The sequence below is a fragment of the Thalassophryne amazonica genome, chromosome 19, assembly GCF_902500255.1.
Source record: "Thalassophryne amazonica chromosome 19, fThaAma1.1, whole genome shotgun sequence".
NCBI lineage: Eukaryota > Metazoa > Chordata > Actinopteri > Batrachoidiformes > Batrachoididae > Thalassophryne > Thalassophryne amazonica.
Genome location: NC_047121.1, coordinates 21,129,604 through 21,150,414, shown reverse-complemented (window position 1 = coordinate 21,150,414; position 20,811 = coordinate 21,129,604). Strand labels below are relative to the sequence as shown.

The 20,811-nt window shown below is 43.8% G+C and overlaps 1 protein-coding gene across 1 annotated transcript in view; it reads left to right on the top strand.

The window, feature by feature from the left end:
* syne2b (spectrin repeat containing, nuclear envelope 2b) overlaps positions 1-20,811 on the top strand; it is a 498,820-nt gene that overhangs the window by 384,795 nt on the left and 93,214 nt on the right. The window contains 3 exon segments of the mRNA XM_034159894.1: positions 6,101-6,226; positions 12,880-13,035; positions 14,909-15,067. Coding sequence (XP_034015785.1) covers positions 6,101-6,226; positions 12,880-13,035; positions 14,909-15,067 — 441 coding nt within the window.

The window sequence follows — 20,811 nt, the reverse complement described above, 5'->3', positions numbered from 1 at the left end:
ATATTTGGAATGTATATGAAATAATTGCATTGTATACTAAATATTTGCTGTGTATATGCACTACTTGGAATATATATATATATATATATATGTGTGTGTGTGTGTGTGTCGGTAGTACATCTAATTTCAAATGATGAGGAATTCCTATTCTAACCGAAGATAAAAATTTGCAAATTCTGCATTTAACACACACACACACACACACACACACACACACACACACACACACACACACACACACACACACACACACACACACACACACACACACACACACACACACACACGTTATTTCATTAAATTAATTAATTAAATAATGTGTGTGAATTTTTGAATATCAATTCAAAAATTACAATTTCCAAATACAAAACAAAAAAGCATTTCTTTGTTGATATAATTTATAGTAAAATAGGGGCAGCTGTGGTTGGCAGAACTTCAACGTTAAAAACATGGTGACAGTTTATCATTATGAGGTTGTTTGGTTTTTCGTAGCTTCAAATACAATAAATTCTTATTTTAAAAGCAGATATATTTTTAACCTATTTGGAGTTACTTCAGAACCAACATCTTGACACTGATCAAAGCTTATGTTTATCTGGTGCTTCCTCTTGATAAGATTAATCAAAGGTTTTAGAGATCACCAGAAAAGCTTTTGCATCATCTTGCAAAAACAAAACAAAACAATCAAACAAACTAACAAGCAGCCAAATACTCTAATGACACATTATTAAAAACCTTAAAGATTAATGATGAAATATTGATTACTTCATGCAGAAAAGAACAATGTAATGTTTAATCTTTAATCAGATATTGGTGCAGTAGAATTTGTGTGACCACTGAACTGTTATCAGTGTGTGAAATGTTACTGTGTGAAACCAGACGGCTGTCCTCTTATCATTGAAAGTGAAAGGTCAAAGTCCACTGGATATTTAAACTCAGTCAGGTTTTACAGACATCATGTCTTGAGTTGTGTTTCTAATGACAACAGAGTGTTGGACTTTGGCTCCCATACACAGTTACAGTGAGGTCGATAGCTATGTGGACAGTGTCATAATTCTTGTTAGTTTGCCTCTCTGCACCACCACAGTGGAGTTGAAATGAAACAATCAAGATATACTTGTACCATATTTTTAGTTTTCATTCAAGGAGTTTAACAAAAGTATCTGATTTGACAATTCAGTCTTATGGACATTTGCACACACAGTGCCTCCATTTTCACAGCCCATAATTATTCACACAAAATAGATATCTTGGCTCGTATCCACGAAGCAGCCTAAGGCTAAAAATAGCTACTAGTGATGTTATGCTAAGAAAAGTCTTAGAATTCCTCAAATTCTAAGACATTTCTTAGAATTTTCCCTTGGTAAGACGAAAGTTGTCCACAAAGTACCTTAAGTCTTAAGAGAGCTCCTAAGGTGACAAACTGGTAAGAGGAAGGGAGGAGGACTTTTAAGTAGCCTAAGAGTGTCTTAAACAGAGAAGATGGCAGAAAAGACAGAGAGGAAGCAGAGATATTCTCTGTATGTCGGATGACAGTAAGTCAGTAACACGCTACCCATTTGAGCTACATAATTATTTTATGTTAATTTACTGTCTTAATATATTTATAAATACATATATATATATATATATATATATATATATATATATACATATACATGCTTCCCTTAGGCAGTATTATTAGACGGTATTGCTTAAATTTTCATTGTTGCGCAGATGATACCCAGCTTTATCTATCCATGAAGCCAGAGGACACACACCAATTAGCTAAACTGCAGGATTGTCTTACAGACATAAAGACATGGATGACCTCTAATTTCCTGCTTTTAAACTCAGATAAAACTTAAGTTATTGTACTTGGCCCCACAAATCTTAGAAACATGGTGTCTAACCAGATCCTTACTCTGGATGGCATTACCCTGACCTCTAGTAATACTGTGAGAAATCTTGGAGTCATTTTTGATCAGGATATGTCATTCAAAGTGCATATTAAACAAATGTGTAGGACTGCTTTTTTGCATTTACGCAATATCTCTAAAATCAGAAAGGTCTTGTCTCAGAGTGATGCTGAAAAACTAATTCATGCATTTATTTCCTCTAGGCTGGACTATTGTAATTCATTATTATCAGGTTGTCCTAAAAGTTCCCTAAAAAGCCTTCAGTTAATTCAAAATGCTGCAGCTAGAGTACTGACGGGGACTAGAAGGAGAGAGCATATCTCACCCATATTGGCCTCTCTTCATTGGCTTCCTGTTAATTCTAGAATAGAATTTAAAATTCTTCTTCTTACTTATAAGGTTTTGAATAATCAGGTCCCATCTTATCTTAGAGACCTCATAGTACCATATCACCCCAATAGAGCGCTTCGCTCTCAGACTGCAGGCTTACTTGTAGTTCCTAGGGTTTGTAAGAGTAGAATGGGAGGCAGAGCCTTCAGCTTTCAGGCTCCTCTCCTGTGGAACCAGCTCCCAATTCAGATCAGGGAGACAGACACCCTCTCTACTTTTAAGATTAGGCTTAAAACTTTCCTTTTTGCTAAAGCTTATAGTTAGGGCTGGATCAGGTGACCCTGAACCATCCCTTAGTTATGCTGCTATAAACGTAGACTGCTGGGGGGTTCCCATGATGCACTGTTTCTTTCTCTTTTTGCTCTGTATGCACCACTCTGCATTTAATCATTAGTGATCGATCTCTGCTCCCCTCCACAGCATGTCTTTTTCCTGGTTCTCTCCCTCAGCCCCAACCAGTCCCAGCAGAAGACTGCCCCTCCCTGAGCCTGGTTCTGCTGGAGGTTTCTTCCTGTTAAAAGGGAGTTTTTCCTTCCCACTGTAGCCAAGTGCTTGCTCACAGGGGATCGTTTTGACCGTTGGGGTTTTACATAATTATTGTATGGCCTTGCCTTACAATATAAAGCGCCTTGGGGCAACTGTTTGTTGTGATTTGGCGCTATATAAAAAAATTGATTGATTGATTGATTGATAAATTGTTTAGGTTCTTGTTGTCATATACACACTTCATATTATTATTATTATTATTATTATTATTATTATTATTTATATATCAGTATTATTAATGGACCACAATGGAAATAAGTGTTTTCACTTTTTTTGTGTCATGTATGTATTTTTAACATGTTTACAATTATATTATGTACTTGCAATGAGCGTACTAAATAAACTTAAGCACGCACGCATGCACGCAGCTTTTAATATATAGATATTCAGCATGTGAATGAGGTGCGTTCAAACATTTTCAAGCTGTGTAACAATTCATTTAATTTTGCTGGGTTCCATCATCATAACAAAGTTATCCTCACGATTACACATCTTAATCCAGCTCAGGTAAAATGATAGGTTGATTTTCTTGTCCATTCATGACTAGGAGGGCGGAGCGCATTTGTATTTAATTTCTCCTCCCCTTTTCATGACAACCAATCACAACTCTTAGAGGACTGCATCATACGTACGGGGGCAACCCCGCCTCCTCACAAAGACAGGAGTTTCTGTCCCCTCCTTCCTCAGACTTGCTCTCAGACGCCTGCTGGCTCACTCTTAGGCTACGATTCCTTGCCAGGAAATTTTAGGCTAAGTTAGGAGCTCATTGAGAGGACTTTGAGCTGCTTTGTGGATACGGGCCCTTGTTTTTTGTTAATGCAGATCACCACTGTAACAGCTAGTGTTCTTTCAACTAGTTAAGGGATGAAACATGAACACTTAAAAGTATCTGAATACAGCCCCTGGTAAAAATGATGGAATCACCGGCCTCAGAGGATGTTCATTCAGTTGTTTAATTTTGTAGAAAAAAAGCAGATCACAGACATGACACAAAACTAAAGTCATTTCAAATGGCAACTTTCTGGCTTTAAGAAACACTATAAGAAATCAGGAAAAAAAATTGTGGCAGTCATCAGTAACGGTTACTTTTTTAGACCAAGCAGAGGAAAAAAGACTCACTCAATTCTGAGGAAAAAATTATGGAATCATGAAAAACAAAAGAACGCTCCAAAACATCACTAGTATTTTGTTGCACCACCTCTGGCTTTTATAACAGCTTGCAGTCTCTGAGGCATGGACTTAATGAGTAACAAACAGTACTCTTCATCAATCTGGCTCCAACTTTCTCTGATTGCTGTTGCCAGATCAGCTTTGCAGGTTGGAGCCTTGTCATGGACCACACCAAAAATTTTCAATTGGATTAAGATCCGGACTATTTGCAGGCCATGACATTGACCCTATGTGTCTTTTTGCAAGGAATGTTTTCACAGTTTTTGCTTTATGGCAAGATGCATTATCATCTTGAAAAATGATTTCATTATCCCCAAACATCCTTTCAATTGATGGGATAAGAAAAGTGTCCAAAATATCAACGTAAACTTGTGCATTTATTGATGATGTAATGACAGCCATCTCCCCAGTGCCTTTACCTGACATGCAGCCCCATATCATCAATGACTGTGGAAATTTACATGTTCTCTTCAGGCAGTCATCTTTATAAATCTCATTGGAACGGCACCAAACAAAAGTTCCAGCATCATCACCTTGCCCAATGCAGATTCGAGATTCATCACCGAATATGACTTTCATCCAGTCATCCACAGTCCACGATTGCTTTTCCTTAGCCCATTGTAACCTTGTTTTTTTCTGTTTAGGTGTTAATGATGGCTTTCGTTTAGCTTTTCTGTATGGAAATCCCATTTCCTTTAGGCAGTTTCTTACAGTTCGGTCACAGACGTTGACTCCAGTTTCCTCCCATTCGTTCCTCATTTGTTTTGTTGTGCATTTTCGATTTTTGAGACATATTGCTTTAGGTTTTCTGTCTTGACGCTTTGATGTCTTCCTTGGTCTACCAGTATGTTTGCCTTTAACAACCTTCCCATGTTGTTTGTATTTGGTCCAGAGTTTAGACACAGCTGACTGTGAACAACCAACATCTTTTGCAACATTGCATGATGATTTACCCTCTTTTAAGAGTTTGATAATCCTCTCCTTTGTTTCAATTGACATCTCTTGTGTTGGAGCCATGATTCATGTCAGTCCACTTGGTGCAACAGCTCTCCAAGGTGTGATGACTCCTTTTTAGATGCAGACTAACGAGCAGATCTGATTTGATGCAGGTGTTAGTTTTGAGGATGAAAATTTACAGGGTGATTCCATAATTTATTCCTCAGAATTAAGTGAGTCCATATTTTTTTTATTACTGATTGCCAGTTATTTTTTCTGATTTATTATAGTGTTTCTTAAAGCCAGAAAGTTGCCATTTGAAATGACTTTAGTTTTGTGTCATGTCTGTGATCTGCTTTTTTTCTACAAAATTAAACGACTGAATGGACATCCTCCGAGGCCGGTGATTCCATAATTATTGCCAGGGGTTGTACTTCTTGGATTGCATCTGCATCAATTACAAAGAAATGCAAAGGTATTTCTAAGAGTCTACACGACAAGCACATCTTAAGCCTTTCAGTTTAATTCCACTGTGTTGGTGTACAAAGGCAAAATAAAAAAAAAACAAAACAGCCCTGTCCAGATACATATGGATCTTACTGTGTATCAGCCTGTGTGGATCTTGAGACATTATTATGTTGCACATAACTAAAGTACTGCTATACTGGAGTAGTTTATATGTTTAAAGTAGTTTAAACTACAGCAGCACAGTGGCTTCGAGCTTAGTAATGTTGCCTCACAGCAAGAAGCTCATGGGATCGAATCCCACCTGTGGCCTTTCTGTGTGGAGTTTGCATGTTCTGCATGGGTTTGCTCTGGATTCCTCCCTCATTTAAAGACATGCTGGTTAGGTGAATTGAACTTTTGAATTGTCCAGGTCTCCCTTGCAAAAGAGGTTTGATCTCAGTGGGACTTACCTGGTTGAATTAAAATATGTTTATGTTATGTGGTATCACCTCTGACAATACATCCTGGTGGAGTGGAAATGAGGAGGATATTCTTTTGAAGATGATGTGATGGTTCCACCACAGTTTGGCAGAAAGCTCCACTCCACCATAAAGTTATACAGTATTCATAGGAAGATGATCAATGTCTGTCTTGCTCAGTTTAAAATGCACTGTTTAATGTGTTTCGGGGACTTTTTTAAAATCATGTGTTAGAACTGGGAGCGGTACGATGCCCATCTAGCTGACAGCATGTTGCAGTTGAAGGATATCAAGACCACGCTGAACCAGTCAATGCCAGTGATCATTGATGAACTACAGAATGCTGAGGAGTTAAACAAGGTACACAGCAAATCTACAAATGCCTAATAAAATGTACAGAAGAAAAAAAACCTTTTAAACTTACACAAACCTCAAAAACCATGATCCTACGCAATAAAGAGACGACTTTCAGAGCCGCAGATGTTCTTTAAGTTTACTTACATTGGTTCAATTTAAGCATGTACTCGAGGTCAGGTTGAGATGAACCCACTTCAAATTCAAGTGCATTTACACAATGTCACAGAAAAACCAAGCAGAGTGCACTTGTCACCATATTAAATATCTTGTCAGCAGTGTGGGGAGAGATGGTGTCTGTGTCCTTTTATCCATGCTGTACTTTCTGCACAGTTATGTTCCCCATACCCAGGGTTTTACATCTCCCATATCCAGGGTTAACAACAAGTCTTAACAAGTCTTAACAAGTCTTAACATTAAATTATTGTATCTAAAAATAATGCTTTAATTGGTATTAAAATTATTTAAATCAGTCTTTCAAAAGTCTTAAAAATGCCAAGACATGTGAAGTAAGGTTTTATTCATGTTTTATTTTAACAAATTAAAAATATCAAAATAAATACTAGTATGTTACAGATTTCAATGTTAGAGTGAACCCAATTATGCAGCCAGTTAAGAGGCAGGAGATAAGTGCAAAACTCAGGTGGTTTACTCTGCAACAGTGACACACACTCTAAACAAAGACAAAAATGAGGTGTGGGAAGAAGGGTCCAAAATAATACAAAAACAGAGTCACAAGGAATGCGTCAAAAACACTAGGAATAGCACAGAAGACAACAGTGAATTAAAGGAACACAAGATGACTAAAAACTAAACAGACTTCGGAAGGAGAGTAAAAAACAAAATATAGCAACAACAAAGCATAAACTAAGCAGAAGATAAATCACAAAACCAAAATACAGAACCAAAAATATATATTCTAAAAACAAACATAGAAACTCAAAAGTGAACAAAGTGCAACATGTAAAACTAACATCAATCAAAACACCAACTCCAGCAAGAACTAAATAATAACCCAAAACTAGAACACACACAGAAAATAAACATGGAACTCTAAAGTGAATGAAATGCAAACTGTGGGAACACACATGATAAACCTAAGAAACACATTAGGATGACAATGATAACAAAACACAGAGACACGGACAGAAGAGACAAAACACAAACAGAGGACTGAAGACACAGACACATGGGAGACCGATCAAGATCATAGACAGAGGACAGGAAGCGAAAAGCACTCACAAAAAGGAACCTTGGGAGGTGATGGTCTCATGGTTAAGCATTGGCTTGAAATCAGAGGATCTTCGGTTCAAATCCCAGCCTGACCGTAAAATCAGTAAGGGCCCTTGAGCAACGTCCTTAATCCCCTAGTTGCTCCTGGTGTGTATTGAGCGCCTTGCATAGCAGCGCCCTTATTGTAAAGCACTTTGAGCATCTGATGCAGATGGAAAAGCGCTATATAAATGCAGTCCATTTACCATTTATAACCTGGACAGAACACGAAGAGCACTCACACCAGGCCAGCTTCGAGTTGCATCATGCAACGTCATGATGACGCCAAGTTGATGCAACCCAGTGCCGAGTTAGGTGATGCAGCCTAATGCCACAATACTGTGAGGGACGCTAAGGGTGACGTGAAATGGACACCAAAAATAAAACATGTTTAATTTTTAAAGCACAGGACACAGAAAGGAAGTAGTTTTCTCATAAGGTGAGACAACTTAACGGTACTTAATGTGACTGGATGCCACACCCATACAATATAACATTACCCGTCACCAATTTCTGATTCCTGCTGTGCTCCATTGTTGCCGAGCTATAAATCATGCAGGATTGTTGTAAAAACGTTTTTATACCATGTACACAATGCAGTAAAACTATACCACTCAAAGAGCACATATGAGCAATTAAAAGAAAAAATCCTTACTGCAGCCTGGGTGCAGCTCCTCGCGCTAACCTCCTCAAATTCTCTCACAATTGTGTTAAATAAAGTCCATAAAGTCTGCTCACAAACTGATTGCCAGAGACAGGACATGTCCACATACCAGCATACTCCTCACGGAGGACATCTCCACGTCCACTCATATGCGTGCGAAGGCCGGCTGCAGCTCCACGGTCACAGGAAGAATGATAAACTTTTAACCAAAATCAGAGCACACATCTGCAGTGCTGCACAAGAAGAAATATAAACTCAAACAGAAATCAGAGGGCACACCCGCAGTGCTGCACAAGAAGAAATACAAACTTGAACAGAAATCAGAGTGCACAGCTGCAGCGCTGCGCGAGAAGAAATATAAACTTGAACAGAAATCAGAGTGCACACCCGCAGTGCTGCGCGAGAAGAAATATAAACTCGAACAGAAATCAGAGGGCACAGCTGCAGCGCTGCGCGAGGAGAAATATAAACTCGAACAGAAATTAGAGCGCACACCCGCAGCGCTGCGCGAGAAGAAATATAAACTCGAACAGAAATCAGAGCGCACAGCAAATATAAACTCGAACAGAAATCAGAGCGCACAGCTGCAGCGCTGCGCGAGAAGAAATATAAACTCAAACAGAAATCAGAGGGCACACCTGCAGCGCTGTGCGAGAAGAAATATAAACTAAAACAGAAATCAGAGGGCACACCTGCAGCGCTGTGCGAGAAGAAATATAAACTAAAACAGAAATCAGAGGGCACACCCGCAGTGCTGCGCGAGAAGAAATATAAACTCGAACAGAAATCAGAGCGCACAGCTGCAGCGCTGCGCGAGAAGAAATATAAACTCGAACAGAAATCAGAGCGCACACCCGCAGCGCTGCGCGAGAAGAAATATAAACTCGAACAGAAATCAGAGCGCACACCCGCAAACGTTGCGCGAGAAGAAATATAAACTCGAACAGAAATCAGAGCGCACACCCGCAGCGCTGCGCGAGAAAAAATATAAACTCGAACAGAAATCAGAGCGCACACCCGCAGCGCTGCGCGAGAAGAAATATAAACTCGAACAGAAATCAGAGCGCACACCCGCAGCGCTGCACGAGAAGAAATATAAACTCAAACAGAAATCAGAGGGCACACCTGCAGCGCTGCGCGAGAAGAAATATAAACTAAAACAGAAATCAGAGGGCACACCCGCAGTGCTGCGCGAGAAGAAATATAAACTCGAACAGAAATCAGAGCGCACAGCTGCAGCGCTGCGCGAGAAGAAATATAAACTCGAACAGAAATCAGAGCGCACAGCTGCAGCGCTGCGCGAGAAGAAATATAAACTCGAACAGAAATCAGAGCGCACACCCGCAGCGCTGCGCGAGAAGAAATATAAACTCGAACAGAAATCAGAGCGCACACCCGCAGCGCTGCGCGAGAAGAAATATAAACTCGAACAGAAATCAGAGCGCACACCCGCAGCGCTGCGCGAGAAAAAATATAAACTCGAACAGAAATCAGAGCGCACACCCGCAGCGCTGCGCGAGAAAAAATATAAACTCGAACAGAAATCAGAGCGCACACCCGCAGCGCTGCGCGAGAAGAAATATAAACTCGAACAGAAATCAGAGCGCACACCCGCAGCGCTGCGCGAGAAGAAATATAAACTCGAACAGAAATCAGAGCGCACACCCGCAGCGCTGCGCGAGAAGAAATATAAACTCGAACAGAAATCAGAGCGCACACCCGCAGCGCTGCGCGAGAAGAAATATAAACTCGAACAGAAATCAGAGCGCACACCCGCAGCGCTGCGCCAGAAGAAATATAAACTCGAACAGAAATCAGAGCGCACACCCGCAGCGCTGCGCGAGAAAAAATATAAACTCGAACAGAAATCAGAGCGCACACCCGCAGCGCTGCGCGAGAAGAAATATAAACTCGAACAGAAATCAGAGCGCACACCCGCAGCGCTGCGCGAGAAGAAATATAAACTCGAACAGAAATCAGAGCGCACACCCGCAGCGCTGCGCGAGAAGAAATATAAACTCGAACAGAAATCAGAGCGCACACCCGCAGCGCTGCGCGAGAAAAAATATAAACTCGAACAGAAATCAGAGCGCACACCCGCAGCGCTGCGCGAGAAAAAATATAAACTGAACAGAAATCAGAGCGCACACCCGCAGCGCTGCGCGAGAAGAAATATAAACTCGAACAGAAATCAGAGCGCACACCCGCAGCGCTGCGCGAGAAGAAATATAAACTCGAACAGAAATCAGAGCGCACACCCGCAGCGCTGCGCGAGAAGAAATATAAACTCGAACAGAAATCAGAGCGCACACCCGCAGCGCTGCGCGAGAAGAAATATAAACTCGAACAGAAATCAGAGCGCACACCCGCAGCGCTGCGCGAGAAAAAATATAAACTCGAACAGAAATCAGAGCGCACACCCGCAGCGCTGCGCGAGAAGAAATATAAACTCGAACAGAAATCAGAGCGCACACCCGCAGCGCTGCGCGAGAAGAAATATAAACTCGAACAGAAATCAGAGCGCACACCCGCAGCGCTGCGCGAGAAGAAATATAAACTCGAACAGAAATCAGAGCGCACACCCGCAGCGCTGCGCGAGAAGAAATATAAACTCGAACAGAAATCAGAGCGCACACCCGCAGCGCTGCGCGAGAAAAAATATAAACTCGAACAGAAATCAGAGCGCACACCCGCAGCGCTGCGCGAGAAGAAATATAAACTCGAACAGAAATCAGAGCGCACACCCGCAGCGCTGCGCGAGAAAAAATATAAACTCGAACAGAAATCAGAGCGCACACCCGCAGCGCTGCGCGAGAAGAAATATAAACTCGAACAGAAATCAGAGCGCACACCCGCAGCGCTGCGCGAGAAGAAATATAAACTCGAACAGAAATCAGAGCGCACACCCGCAGCGCTGCGCGAGAAGAAATATAAACTCGAACAGAAATCAGAGCGCACACCCGCAGCGCTGCGCGAGAAAAAATATAAACTCGAACAGAAATCAGAGCGCACACCCGCAGCGCTGCGCGAGAAGAAATATAAACTCGAACAGAAATCAGAGCGCACACCCGCAGCGCTGCGCGAGAAAAAAATATAAACTCGAACAGAAATCAGAGCGCACACCCGCAGCGCTGCGCGAGAAAAAATATAAACTCGAACAGAAATCAGAGCGCACACCCGCAGCGCTGCGCGAGAAAAAATATAAACTCGAACAGAAATCAGAGCGCACACCCGCAGCGCTGCGCGAGAAGAAATATAAACTCGAACAGAAATCAGAGCGCACACCCGCAGCGCTGCGCGAGAAAAAATATAAACTCGAACAGAAATCAGAGCGCACACCCGCAGCGCTGCGCGAGAAGAAATATAAACTCGAACAGAAATCAGAGCGCACACCTGCTAATTTACAGTCTGGCTGCAGCTGAGCTCCTCGGCGTTCTCACCGCCCCCCTCCCCTGCTGCGCACAACTGACACAGACATTCCTGCGTTATTAGATATGCAGCATATGCAACTTGAAGTGTGAAAGGGCCTTAAGGCATTAATGAGTCAACCAGATGACAATCGATAGTCCCTGAACAATATTATGTGTATGAAACAAAATGTATCCATGTCATTCTTAACAGCTCCAATGATGCAGTTCAAACAAAGAGAATATGGACCAAGAGGAGACACTCAATAGAACATCCCATAGAACATGTTGCCCCGCCCCAACTTTTTTGAAATGTGTTGCAGGCATCCATTTCAAAATGAGCAAATATTTCCACAAAAACAAAGTTTATCAGTTTAAACATTAAATATCTTGTCTTTGTGGTGTGTTCAATTGAATATAGGTTGAAGAGGATTTGCAAATCATTGCATTCTGTTTTTATTTACATTTCACACAACGTCCCAACTTCATTGGAATTGGGGTTGTTAAAAAAAATAGACATTCATCTTTATCATAAACAAACTGCTACTACAAGGCAAAAATCAAATAGTTTCCTTTGTGCAGTTTCATATTAAAAATTGTCTTGTATTATTTTTGCTGCTGCAATTTCACGTGGAAAGATTTTTCAGCAATGAGCAACATGAATATAATGTGCTGGAAAAATGAATATGCGAATAAGAGAAGCCCACCATGAGAGTACTTGGCTCACTGTGACCTGGATTGAACAGAATTAAATTTGAGGAGTCTTGGCACTCTTCTTTATGTGGGGACCCCCAAACAAAAGTGGGGATTCTGTATTTGTAACTACTCCTGATCACTTTCCCACCAACGATTGATCATAATGTTACACAGTGAGTCACATTGTTACTGACCAGGTGCAGAGGTAAAAAAAATTAAAGGTGATGTCATAGTTATGCTTTCAGTGCCATAACTCCTTGTTCCGCAAGCGATGTCTGGTGCTGACCGACCTGAGGCCTGCTCCTGGTCCACCGTCGGAGGTGGAGATCCTCTGCTGTAACTCATTAAACTGATTTGCGAGGCCCGAGCAACACAAAATCTGAATTAGATTTAACCCTTCTGTTTGTCCTCTGCCCTCCCTCATTCGTCTTCCTCGCCAGTAACCCCTCCCCCATCGCCATTCGGCCTTTAATCCTCTCTGTGGGTGGAGTCAAAGGCAGAGAGAGAGAGAATGAGTGACAGAGAAAGGGGCCTGGCATAGAAGCATTCGGGAATATTTGTGAGCGAGTGGGTTGTGGAGGGCGTCCCCTGACAGCTCGTCTGTGTGCTTTGGTATGCAGGAGAACGAGGACTCCTTGGAGCACTGGGCTGAGAGCCTGACGGAGCTGAGCACCATGAAGACACACCTGTCCCAGTACATCATCACAGAAGATGTGCTGCTGCTGCAGGAGCAGGTGGAGCACCTGCACTGTCAGTGGGAGGAGCTCTGCTTCAAGGTTCGTTTGCAGCTTTACTGCTGCCTCCAACTAAAACAGATAATGGAGTCCATAAAGGTGCTTTGTGTGTGTGTGTGTGTGTGTGTGATAATGGAGTCACTTGGGCCTCTCCTAGAATAGATGCCATCACATTTCGATCACTGATTCATAACCTGTCTGATGAGGTGTTAATCTGTAAGTCTGTGGTCTGTTGAGGGTGACTGAAGTGGGGGTTGTGCATGCTGGTGGTGTGCGTGAGGGTGGATTGTGGGAATGGGACAACAGATGGTGGCAGGAGAGAGATGATGATGAGCTTCAGCTGGAATTGTTTGAAATCAGTCATAGGAGCAGGATGATGTTGCTGCCTTCACTTTTTTTGCTGTGTTTTGACCCATTTAAACAATACTGGGATGTAACGACAGAATGATTGCCAGGGTAGGTTTGAGTTTCACCATAAAAACAAACAAACAAACAAACAAATCTCCAACAGTGGAGGTTCTTTTGTCAATTTATGGTTTCTGTCAGGCAACAAGTCAAATTTCAGACAAGTACCAGTGTTTTTAGGACACCAAATATTTAGCTTTGGAGTCTTACACTTTGGTGATATTTCATACAAAAATCTTTCTCAATAATCAAACACAATGGGCCCTATCTTCCATTTGGTGTAACAAAGTGGGCAGTGCAGTGCACATGTCATTCATAACATTTACTCTATACAGTTATAGTTTTCATGCCCAGCATCCACGTTGTGTCTATGTCAAGCTGAATGTGTTCAGTTTTGGACAGGCTAGTTTTAAAATAACCTGATATCAGGTGCCGTGCCACCAAGACAGCATGATTGGCCGTTTATTGTGGCCAGCCTAAGGCACACCTGTGCAATAATCATGCTGTCTATTCAGCAATTTGATATGCCACACCTGTGAATTGGGATGGATTATCTCAGTAAAGGAGAAGTGCTCACTAACACAGATTTAGACAGATTTGTGAACAATATTTGAGAGAAATAGGTCTTTTGTGTGTATAGAAATGTTTTAGATCATTGAGTTCAGCTCATGAAAAATGAGAGCAAAAACAAAAGTGTTGCGTTTATATTTTTGTTCAGTGTAGTCACGGCTATTATTGGCACCAGTTTTGAAATTAACTGCTGGTACTGCATCATTAAGATGTGTATTATGTGCTCTGATGCAAAAACTAATCATGCACACAACAACATGGGCCACAGCGCATTTTTAGAGTCAGAATGAACAGTTTTTAACATACCTAAAAGAGCGTTTCAATCGATTGATCTCTGCACTCCCATTCATTCAGAAATTTACAATGAAGTCCATCTCAGAGGCCAGCTAAAACAACAGTTTACACTCACAGAAATATTTAACCCTAACTTTTAAGATTTATGTAATTTTATTAATAATTATGTTACCTATACAATGTAAATTTCATAGGTAACATAATTATTATGCAATTCAAACAATATACTTTATGTATTTTAAATAAATACTGTCATTATTATTGATTTAGAGTAATTATATTTTATTAATACTAAATACATAAAGCTGAGGATTATGCATTTATCATGAATAGGATTTATTACAGTAATGAATATGCATCATGTAAGGTTTATTTGGTAGGTTTGTATTAAAATAATAATAAAAAAGTAAATGGGAATTTGTCATGTAAGAAAATTACATAAATCTTAAAAGTTATGGTTAAATATTTCTGTGAGTGTACATGTACAGCTCATGCACAGCATTCATTAAACAATATTCATACATATATAAAAAAAAACTTTGAATTTCACACCGGTTCTACGTGTATTGGTGATAATAACACAGATTAGGTATTTTTAAATAATGAAACTCATTTAATATCAGTCCTCTCATCGTCTTTGTATCAGGTGTCTCTGCGTAAACAGGAGATTGCAGACCGGCTCAATGCCTGGATCATCTTCAATGAGAAGAACAAGGAGCTCTGTGATTGGCTGACACACATGGAGAACAAGGTGGTGCACAACTCCGACCTCAACATTGAGGAGATGGTGGAGAAACTGCAGAAGGTAAAAAGCTCCTTAATGTGCCTTGTATTTTTATGTGTTCTCTATTTTCATGTCTACTTCCTACATCATCATGGAGGGGGAGGTGGAGAGGGGGAGGTGATGGTCTAGTGGTTAAGGTGTTGGGCTTGAGTCCAGAAGATAATGGGATAATGGGTCCCGCCTGAATGGAAAATTACTAAGGGCCCTTGGGCAAGGCCTTTAATCCCCTGTTGCTCCTGGTGTGTAGTGAGCATCTTGTATGGCAGCACCCTGACATTGGGGTGAATGTGAGGCATAATTGTAAAGTGCTTTGAGCATCTGATGCAGATGGAAAAGCGCTATATAAATGCAGTCCATTTACCATTTATCGTGGAGAGGAAAATTGTCTCTTGATTGTTTCCTGGATGGGAAATCTACATTCAGAGTTGATCTAGAGATGCCTATGCGTGGGCTTTTTTAATGTGGGAAAGTCATTGCACTTCAACAAACGCACAGTCCTTGATAGATCTTTATTGTGGTCCGATAGCTGGGAAATCTCAGAAGATCAGGGTCTGAGGACCTGCAGCAGCCTTCATAGTTGTCGGATTACAAGCCATCACCTCCTCCACCTGATTGACCATTGAGAATGTCTTGTTTCACTGGAGCTCCATTAGCCATCTCGTGGTCATGGTTACTGTTGCGGCCATGAGGCTCGCTTCACCTACGTTAGGTTAACCTACTGGGTATCCTAGATAACTACAGCCATGCAGATTGCTTGGTTGGTTTCCCAGCGGGACCAAACATGATGTTTCAGCAATTCTGGTGAACCCAATACCTTTGTGCTGGATTCACTGACTGACCCATGATGAAGGTTTCGGTGTTTTCTGTCAAAACTGTTCCTGCAGCTTCCAAAACTTTTGGAAGATCAATTTAAAATCTTTGTAAAAAGTTTTAAAAAGTTAAAGGCTTTGCAAAGAAAGTTGAGGAGTAAAATTAAAGTTAACAATAACACTTTTGGCATTAAACGGAAAATGAATTTGGAGCCTCGCAAATTCGCTCTTAATTTGAAAAACTCTGCTCAGAGGTTGTCTTCAAAATACAGAGGACTTGACTTATACCTTCAAAGTTATTAAAACTGGTGCCTCAAACAACAAAAGTTACAGAACAAAAACAAACACAATGAAACAAAATGAAACAATGAAACAAAAGCCATGAGCAAAGGACTTAGAGAGTGTCGAAGAGGGAAGAGAGTTGAAGAGGAGATCGGAAGAGAGCATTTCTTTGATCCAGGGTCATTTTAAAGAAGCTATGCACATGGTCATAATCTCTGCCCTAGTGGCCTCAGGTTTCTTGCAATGAAAGTTATTTGAAAAACCCATCATATATAATAAATGACATATACCTTCTTTCTTATTTAACAAAATATAACATGATTGACTCATCTTACTAAACCATCCTAGAAGCAGGAAGTGATTAACAGAAGCACTGTTTCAACCATGACAATTCATTAATCCATCAAATAACATTGAAACATGTACCAAGGGTTATAAAAAAAGAATACTCATAACATCACATGAAAGAAGCATGTAACAGATTAAACTGGAATATAATTTTTGTCTTTTGTTATCTATGATAAGAACAGAAATTACAATTAATACTTTCTTTTGTTAAAAAGAAAGTATATTTGCATATTGAAGGGTCTGTGTTCCTCCCAATAGGGGACACTCTGGTTCTATCCCAATGTTGGTTATTTTTTATGACCTTTGATCTTTTATAATTTGGATGGTGTTGTGTGGGCCGCCAGAAGAGGAGGTACTGCTGGCCCACCACCAGAAGGCGCCCTGTCTGGAGTGCGGGCTCCAGGCACCAGAGGGCACAGCCGCCTCACAGGAGCAGCCAGGGTGACAGCTGTCACGCATCACCTGCAACAGCTGTTACCAATCATCTGATCGGCAGGAGTATATCAGCAGAACGACGTCTCCACCTCTTTGCCAAGATATCGTTTCTACCGAGAAGGTAACGTCTCTCAGCTGACGAATTGTATCCTTTGGATTTTGTGCATTGCTCTGGAGAGTACTTTCCAACGAGACGTGGAGCAGTACCAGGTCCGACACGCGGAGGCAGTGGCCACCTGGGAGTTCGGGACTTGGCGGCTCCAGTATTCCCGGGGTCTGGTGGCGGAGGAAACCGTGTGGTTCCGGTTCTACTTTGGAGAGGCGTCTCCTATCTTCGAGCCTGCCCACACGACACCTGTGTGAATTGACTTTTGTCCATTATTGTAATCTGTTGTACTTGTTGTACAAATTCACAACAGTAAAGTGTGTTATTTGACCTATTCCATTGTCCGTTCATTTGCGCCCCCTGTTGTGGGTCCGTGTACTTACACTTTCCCAACAGGATATCTCGGCCATCGTCATGGATCCCGAGGGGCGTCAACCGGCTGTTGAACGGCCAATGGAAGACCAGGGCGCACAGGCGTCCGCAGGAGGAATGATCGGTGAGTTGCAGCGGATCCTCACCGCTTTCACGGCTCGGTTGGATTTAATGACCGAGCAGAACGTCCTCCTTAACCGCAGGGTGGAGGCTCTCGCCGCGCAGGTGGAAGCACGCCCTCAGGGCGCTGCTGCGGCTCTCCCTCCTGTCGACCCTGTGCGTAACAGTGACGTTCCACAGGTCGTTCAACGCCCCCTCCCACCTTCCCCGGAAGCATACATAAGCCCTCCAGAGCCGTACGGAGGTTGTGTGGAGACGTGCGCGGACTTCCTTATGCAGTGTTCGCTCGTCTTCGCACAACGTCCTGTCATGTACGCGACTGATGCTAGTAAGGTAGCTTATGTAATTAATCTGCTTCGCGGCAAGGCACGCGCTTGGGCTACAGCGCTCTGGGAGCAAAATTCACAGCTCCTTCTGACATATGATGGGTTTGTGAGGGAGTTCAGAACAGTGTTCGATCACCCAAATAGAGGAGAGACCGCTTCAGCCGTGCTGCTGTCAATGAGACAGGGGCGCCGGAGCGCAGCTGCTTATGCAGTCGACTTCCGCATCGCGGCTGCGAGGTCCGGCTGGAATAGCACTGCCCTCCGCGCCGCCTTCGTAAACGGACTGTCGTTGGTCCTGAAGGAGCTCCTGGTGGCCAAGGACGAACCGCGGGATTTAGACGGGCTTATTGATCTCATTATACGATTAGACAATCGGTTAGAAGAACACCGTCGGGAACGAGACGAAGGGCGTGGCCGGGCACGCGCCGTCCCTCTCCCTTCCGGTTCCGACCGAGTTCCGCCCTCCCCACGCTCCATGGCCTCTACGCTCCGTGTGGTGACAGCTCCCCCTGTTGACGAAGCTATGGACTCGAGCAGGGCCAAATTTAGGGCACCAGATAGACAGAGGAGGCTGGCCCATGGAGCGTGCTTTGTTTGTGGCTCAATAGAGCATCAAGTAAGGGACTGCCCCGAGCGGTTAAAACACCAACGCCCGCCCCTAGACACTGGGTTAGGGGTGGGCCAAAACATTCACGTGGGACATACCCATATTGCCACACGACTCCCAGTGACAATCCTTTATGAGGATTTAACCCTGAAGGCCCCAGCACTGGTGGACACGGGCTCTGAAGGGAATCTGTTAGACAGCAGATGGGCCAGGGAGATAGGGCTCCCTCTGGTGGCGCTTACCTCGCCTGTGCAGGTGCGGGCACTAGATGGCTCCCTACTCCCACCAATCACACATAAGACACCACCAGTAACTCTGGTGGTGTCAGGAAATCACCGGGAGGAGATCGAGTTTTTGTGACTCCTACTACCTCCCGTGTGATTTTAGGGTTCCCCTGGATGTTAAAACACAATCCCCGGATCGATTGGCCGTCCGGGGTAGTGGTTCAGTGTAGCGAGACCTGCCATCGGGTATGTTTAGGTTCCTCGGTTCCTCCCGGTTCCCAGGCTAAGGAGGAGGTCAGAGTCCCGCCCAATCTGGGGACGGTGCCGGTGGAGTACCATGACCTTGTGGATGTGTTCAGTAAGGATCTGGCACTCACCCTTCCCCCCCACCGTCCGTACGATTGTGCCATTGATTTGGTTCCAGGCGTTGAGTTCCCGTCCAGCAGGCTGTACAACCTCTCACGACCTGAGCGCGAATCAATGGAGACCTACATCCGGGACTCTTTAGCTGCCGGGTTGATCCGGAATTCCACTTCCCCGATGGGTGCAGGTTTCTTTTTTGTGGGAAAAAAGGATGGCGGACTACGTCCATGCATTGATTACAGGGGGCTGAACGAAATCACGGTTCGTAACCGATACCCATTGCCTCTGTTGGATTCAGTGTTCACGCCCCTGCATGGAGCCCAAATTTTCACGAAGCTAGATCTTAGAAATGCGTATCACCTGGTTCGGATCCGGAAGGGAGACGAGTGGAAGACGGCATTTAACACCCCGTTAGGTCACTTTGAGTACCTGGTCATGCCGTTCGGCCTCACAAACGCCCCCGCGACGTTCCAAGCATTGGTTAATGATGTCTTGTGGGATTTCCTGCACCGATTCGTCTTTGTATATCTAGACGATATACTCATCTTTTCTCCGGATCCTGAGACTCATGTCCGGCATGTACGTCAGGTCCTGCAGCGGTTGTTGGAGAACCGGCTGTTTGTGAAGGGCGAGAAGTACGAGTTTCACCGCACTTCTTTGTCCTTCCTGGGGTTTATCATCTCCCCCAACTCCGTCGCTCCTGATCCGGCCAAGGTTGCGGCGGTGAGAGACTGGCCCCAACCCACTAGCCGTAGGAAGCTGCAACAGTTCCTCGGCTTTGCAAATTTCTACAGGAGGTTCATTAAGGGCTACAGTCAGGTAGTTAGCCCCCTGACAGCCCTGACCTCACCAAAAGTCCCCTTCACCTGGTTGGATCGTTGCGATGCCGCGTTCAAGGAGTTGAAACGGCGCTTCTCGTCTGCACCCATTCTGGTGCAGCCCGATCCTAGTCGCCAGTTAGTGGTTGAAGTGGACGCCTCGGACTCAGGGATAGGAGCTGTGCTTTCCCAGAGCGGGAAGACCGATAAGGTCCTTCACCCGTGTGCCTATTTTTCCCGCAGGTTGACCCCGGCCGAACGGAACTATGACGTCTGCAATCGAGAACTCCTTGCGGTGAAAGAGGCTCTTGAAGAGTGGAGACATCTGTTGGAGGGAACGTCCGTGCCATTCACGGTTTTCACTGACCACCGGAACCTGGAGTATATCAGGACCGCCAAGCGGCTGAACCCCAGGCAAGCCCGCTGGTCACTGTTCTTCGGCCGTTTTGACTTCCGGATCACCTACCGTCCCGGGACCAAGAACCAGAAATCGGATGCCTTGTCCCGGGTACATGAAGATGAAGTCAAAACGGAGTTGTCGGATCCACCGGAACCCATCATCCCGGAGTCCACTATCGTGGCCACCCTCACCTGGGACGTAGAGAGAACCATCCGGGAGGCCCTGGCACGAAGCCCGGACCCCGGAACTGGGCCGAAGAACAGACTCTACGTCCCACCAGAAGCTAGGGCTGCAGTCTTGGACTTCTGTCACGGCTCTAAGCTCTCCTGTCATCCAGGGGTGCGAAGAACCGTGGCAGTTGTCCGGCAGCGCTTCTGGTGGGCGTCCCTAGAGGCCGACGTCCGGGATTATATCCAGGCCTGCACCACCTGCGCCAGGGGCAAGACTGACCATCGCAGGGCTTCGGGACTGCTCCAGCCACTGCCCGTGCCCCATCGCCCCTGGTCCCACATCGGCCTGGATTTTGTCACGGGCCTCCCGCCGTCCCAGGGCAAC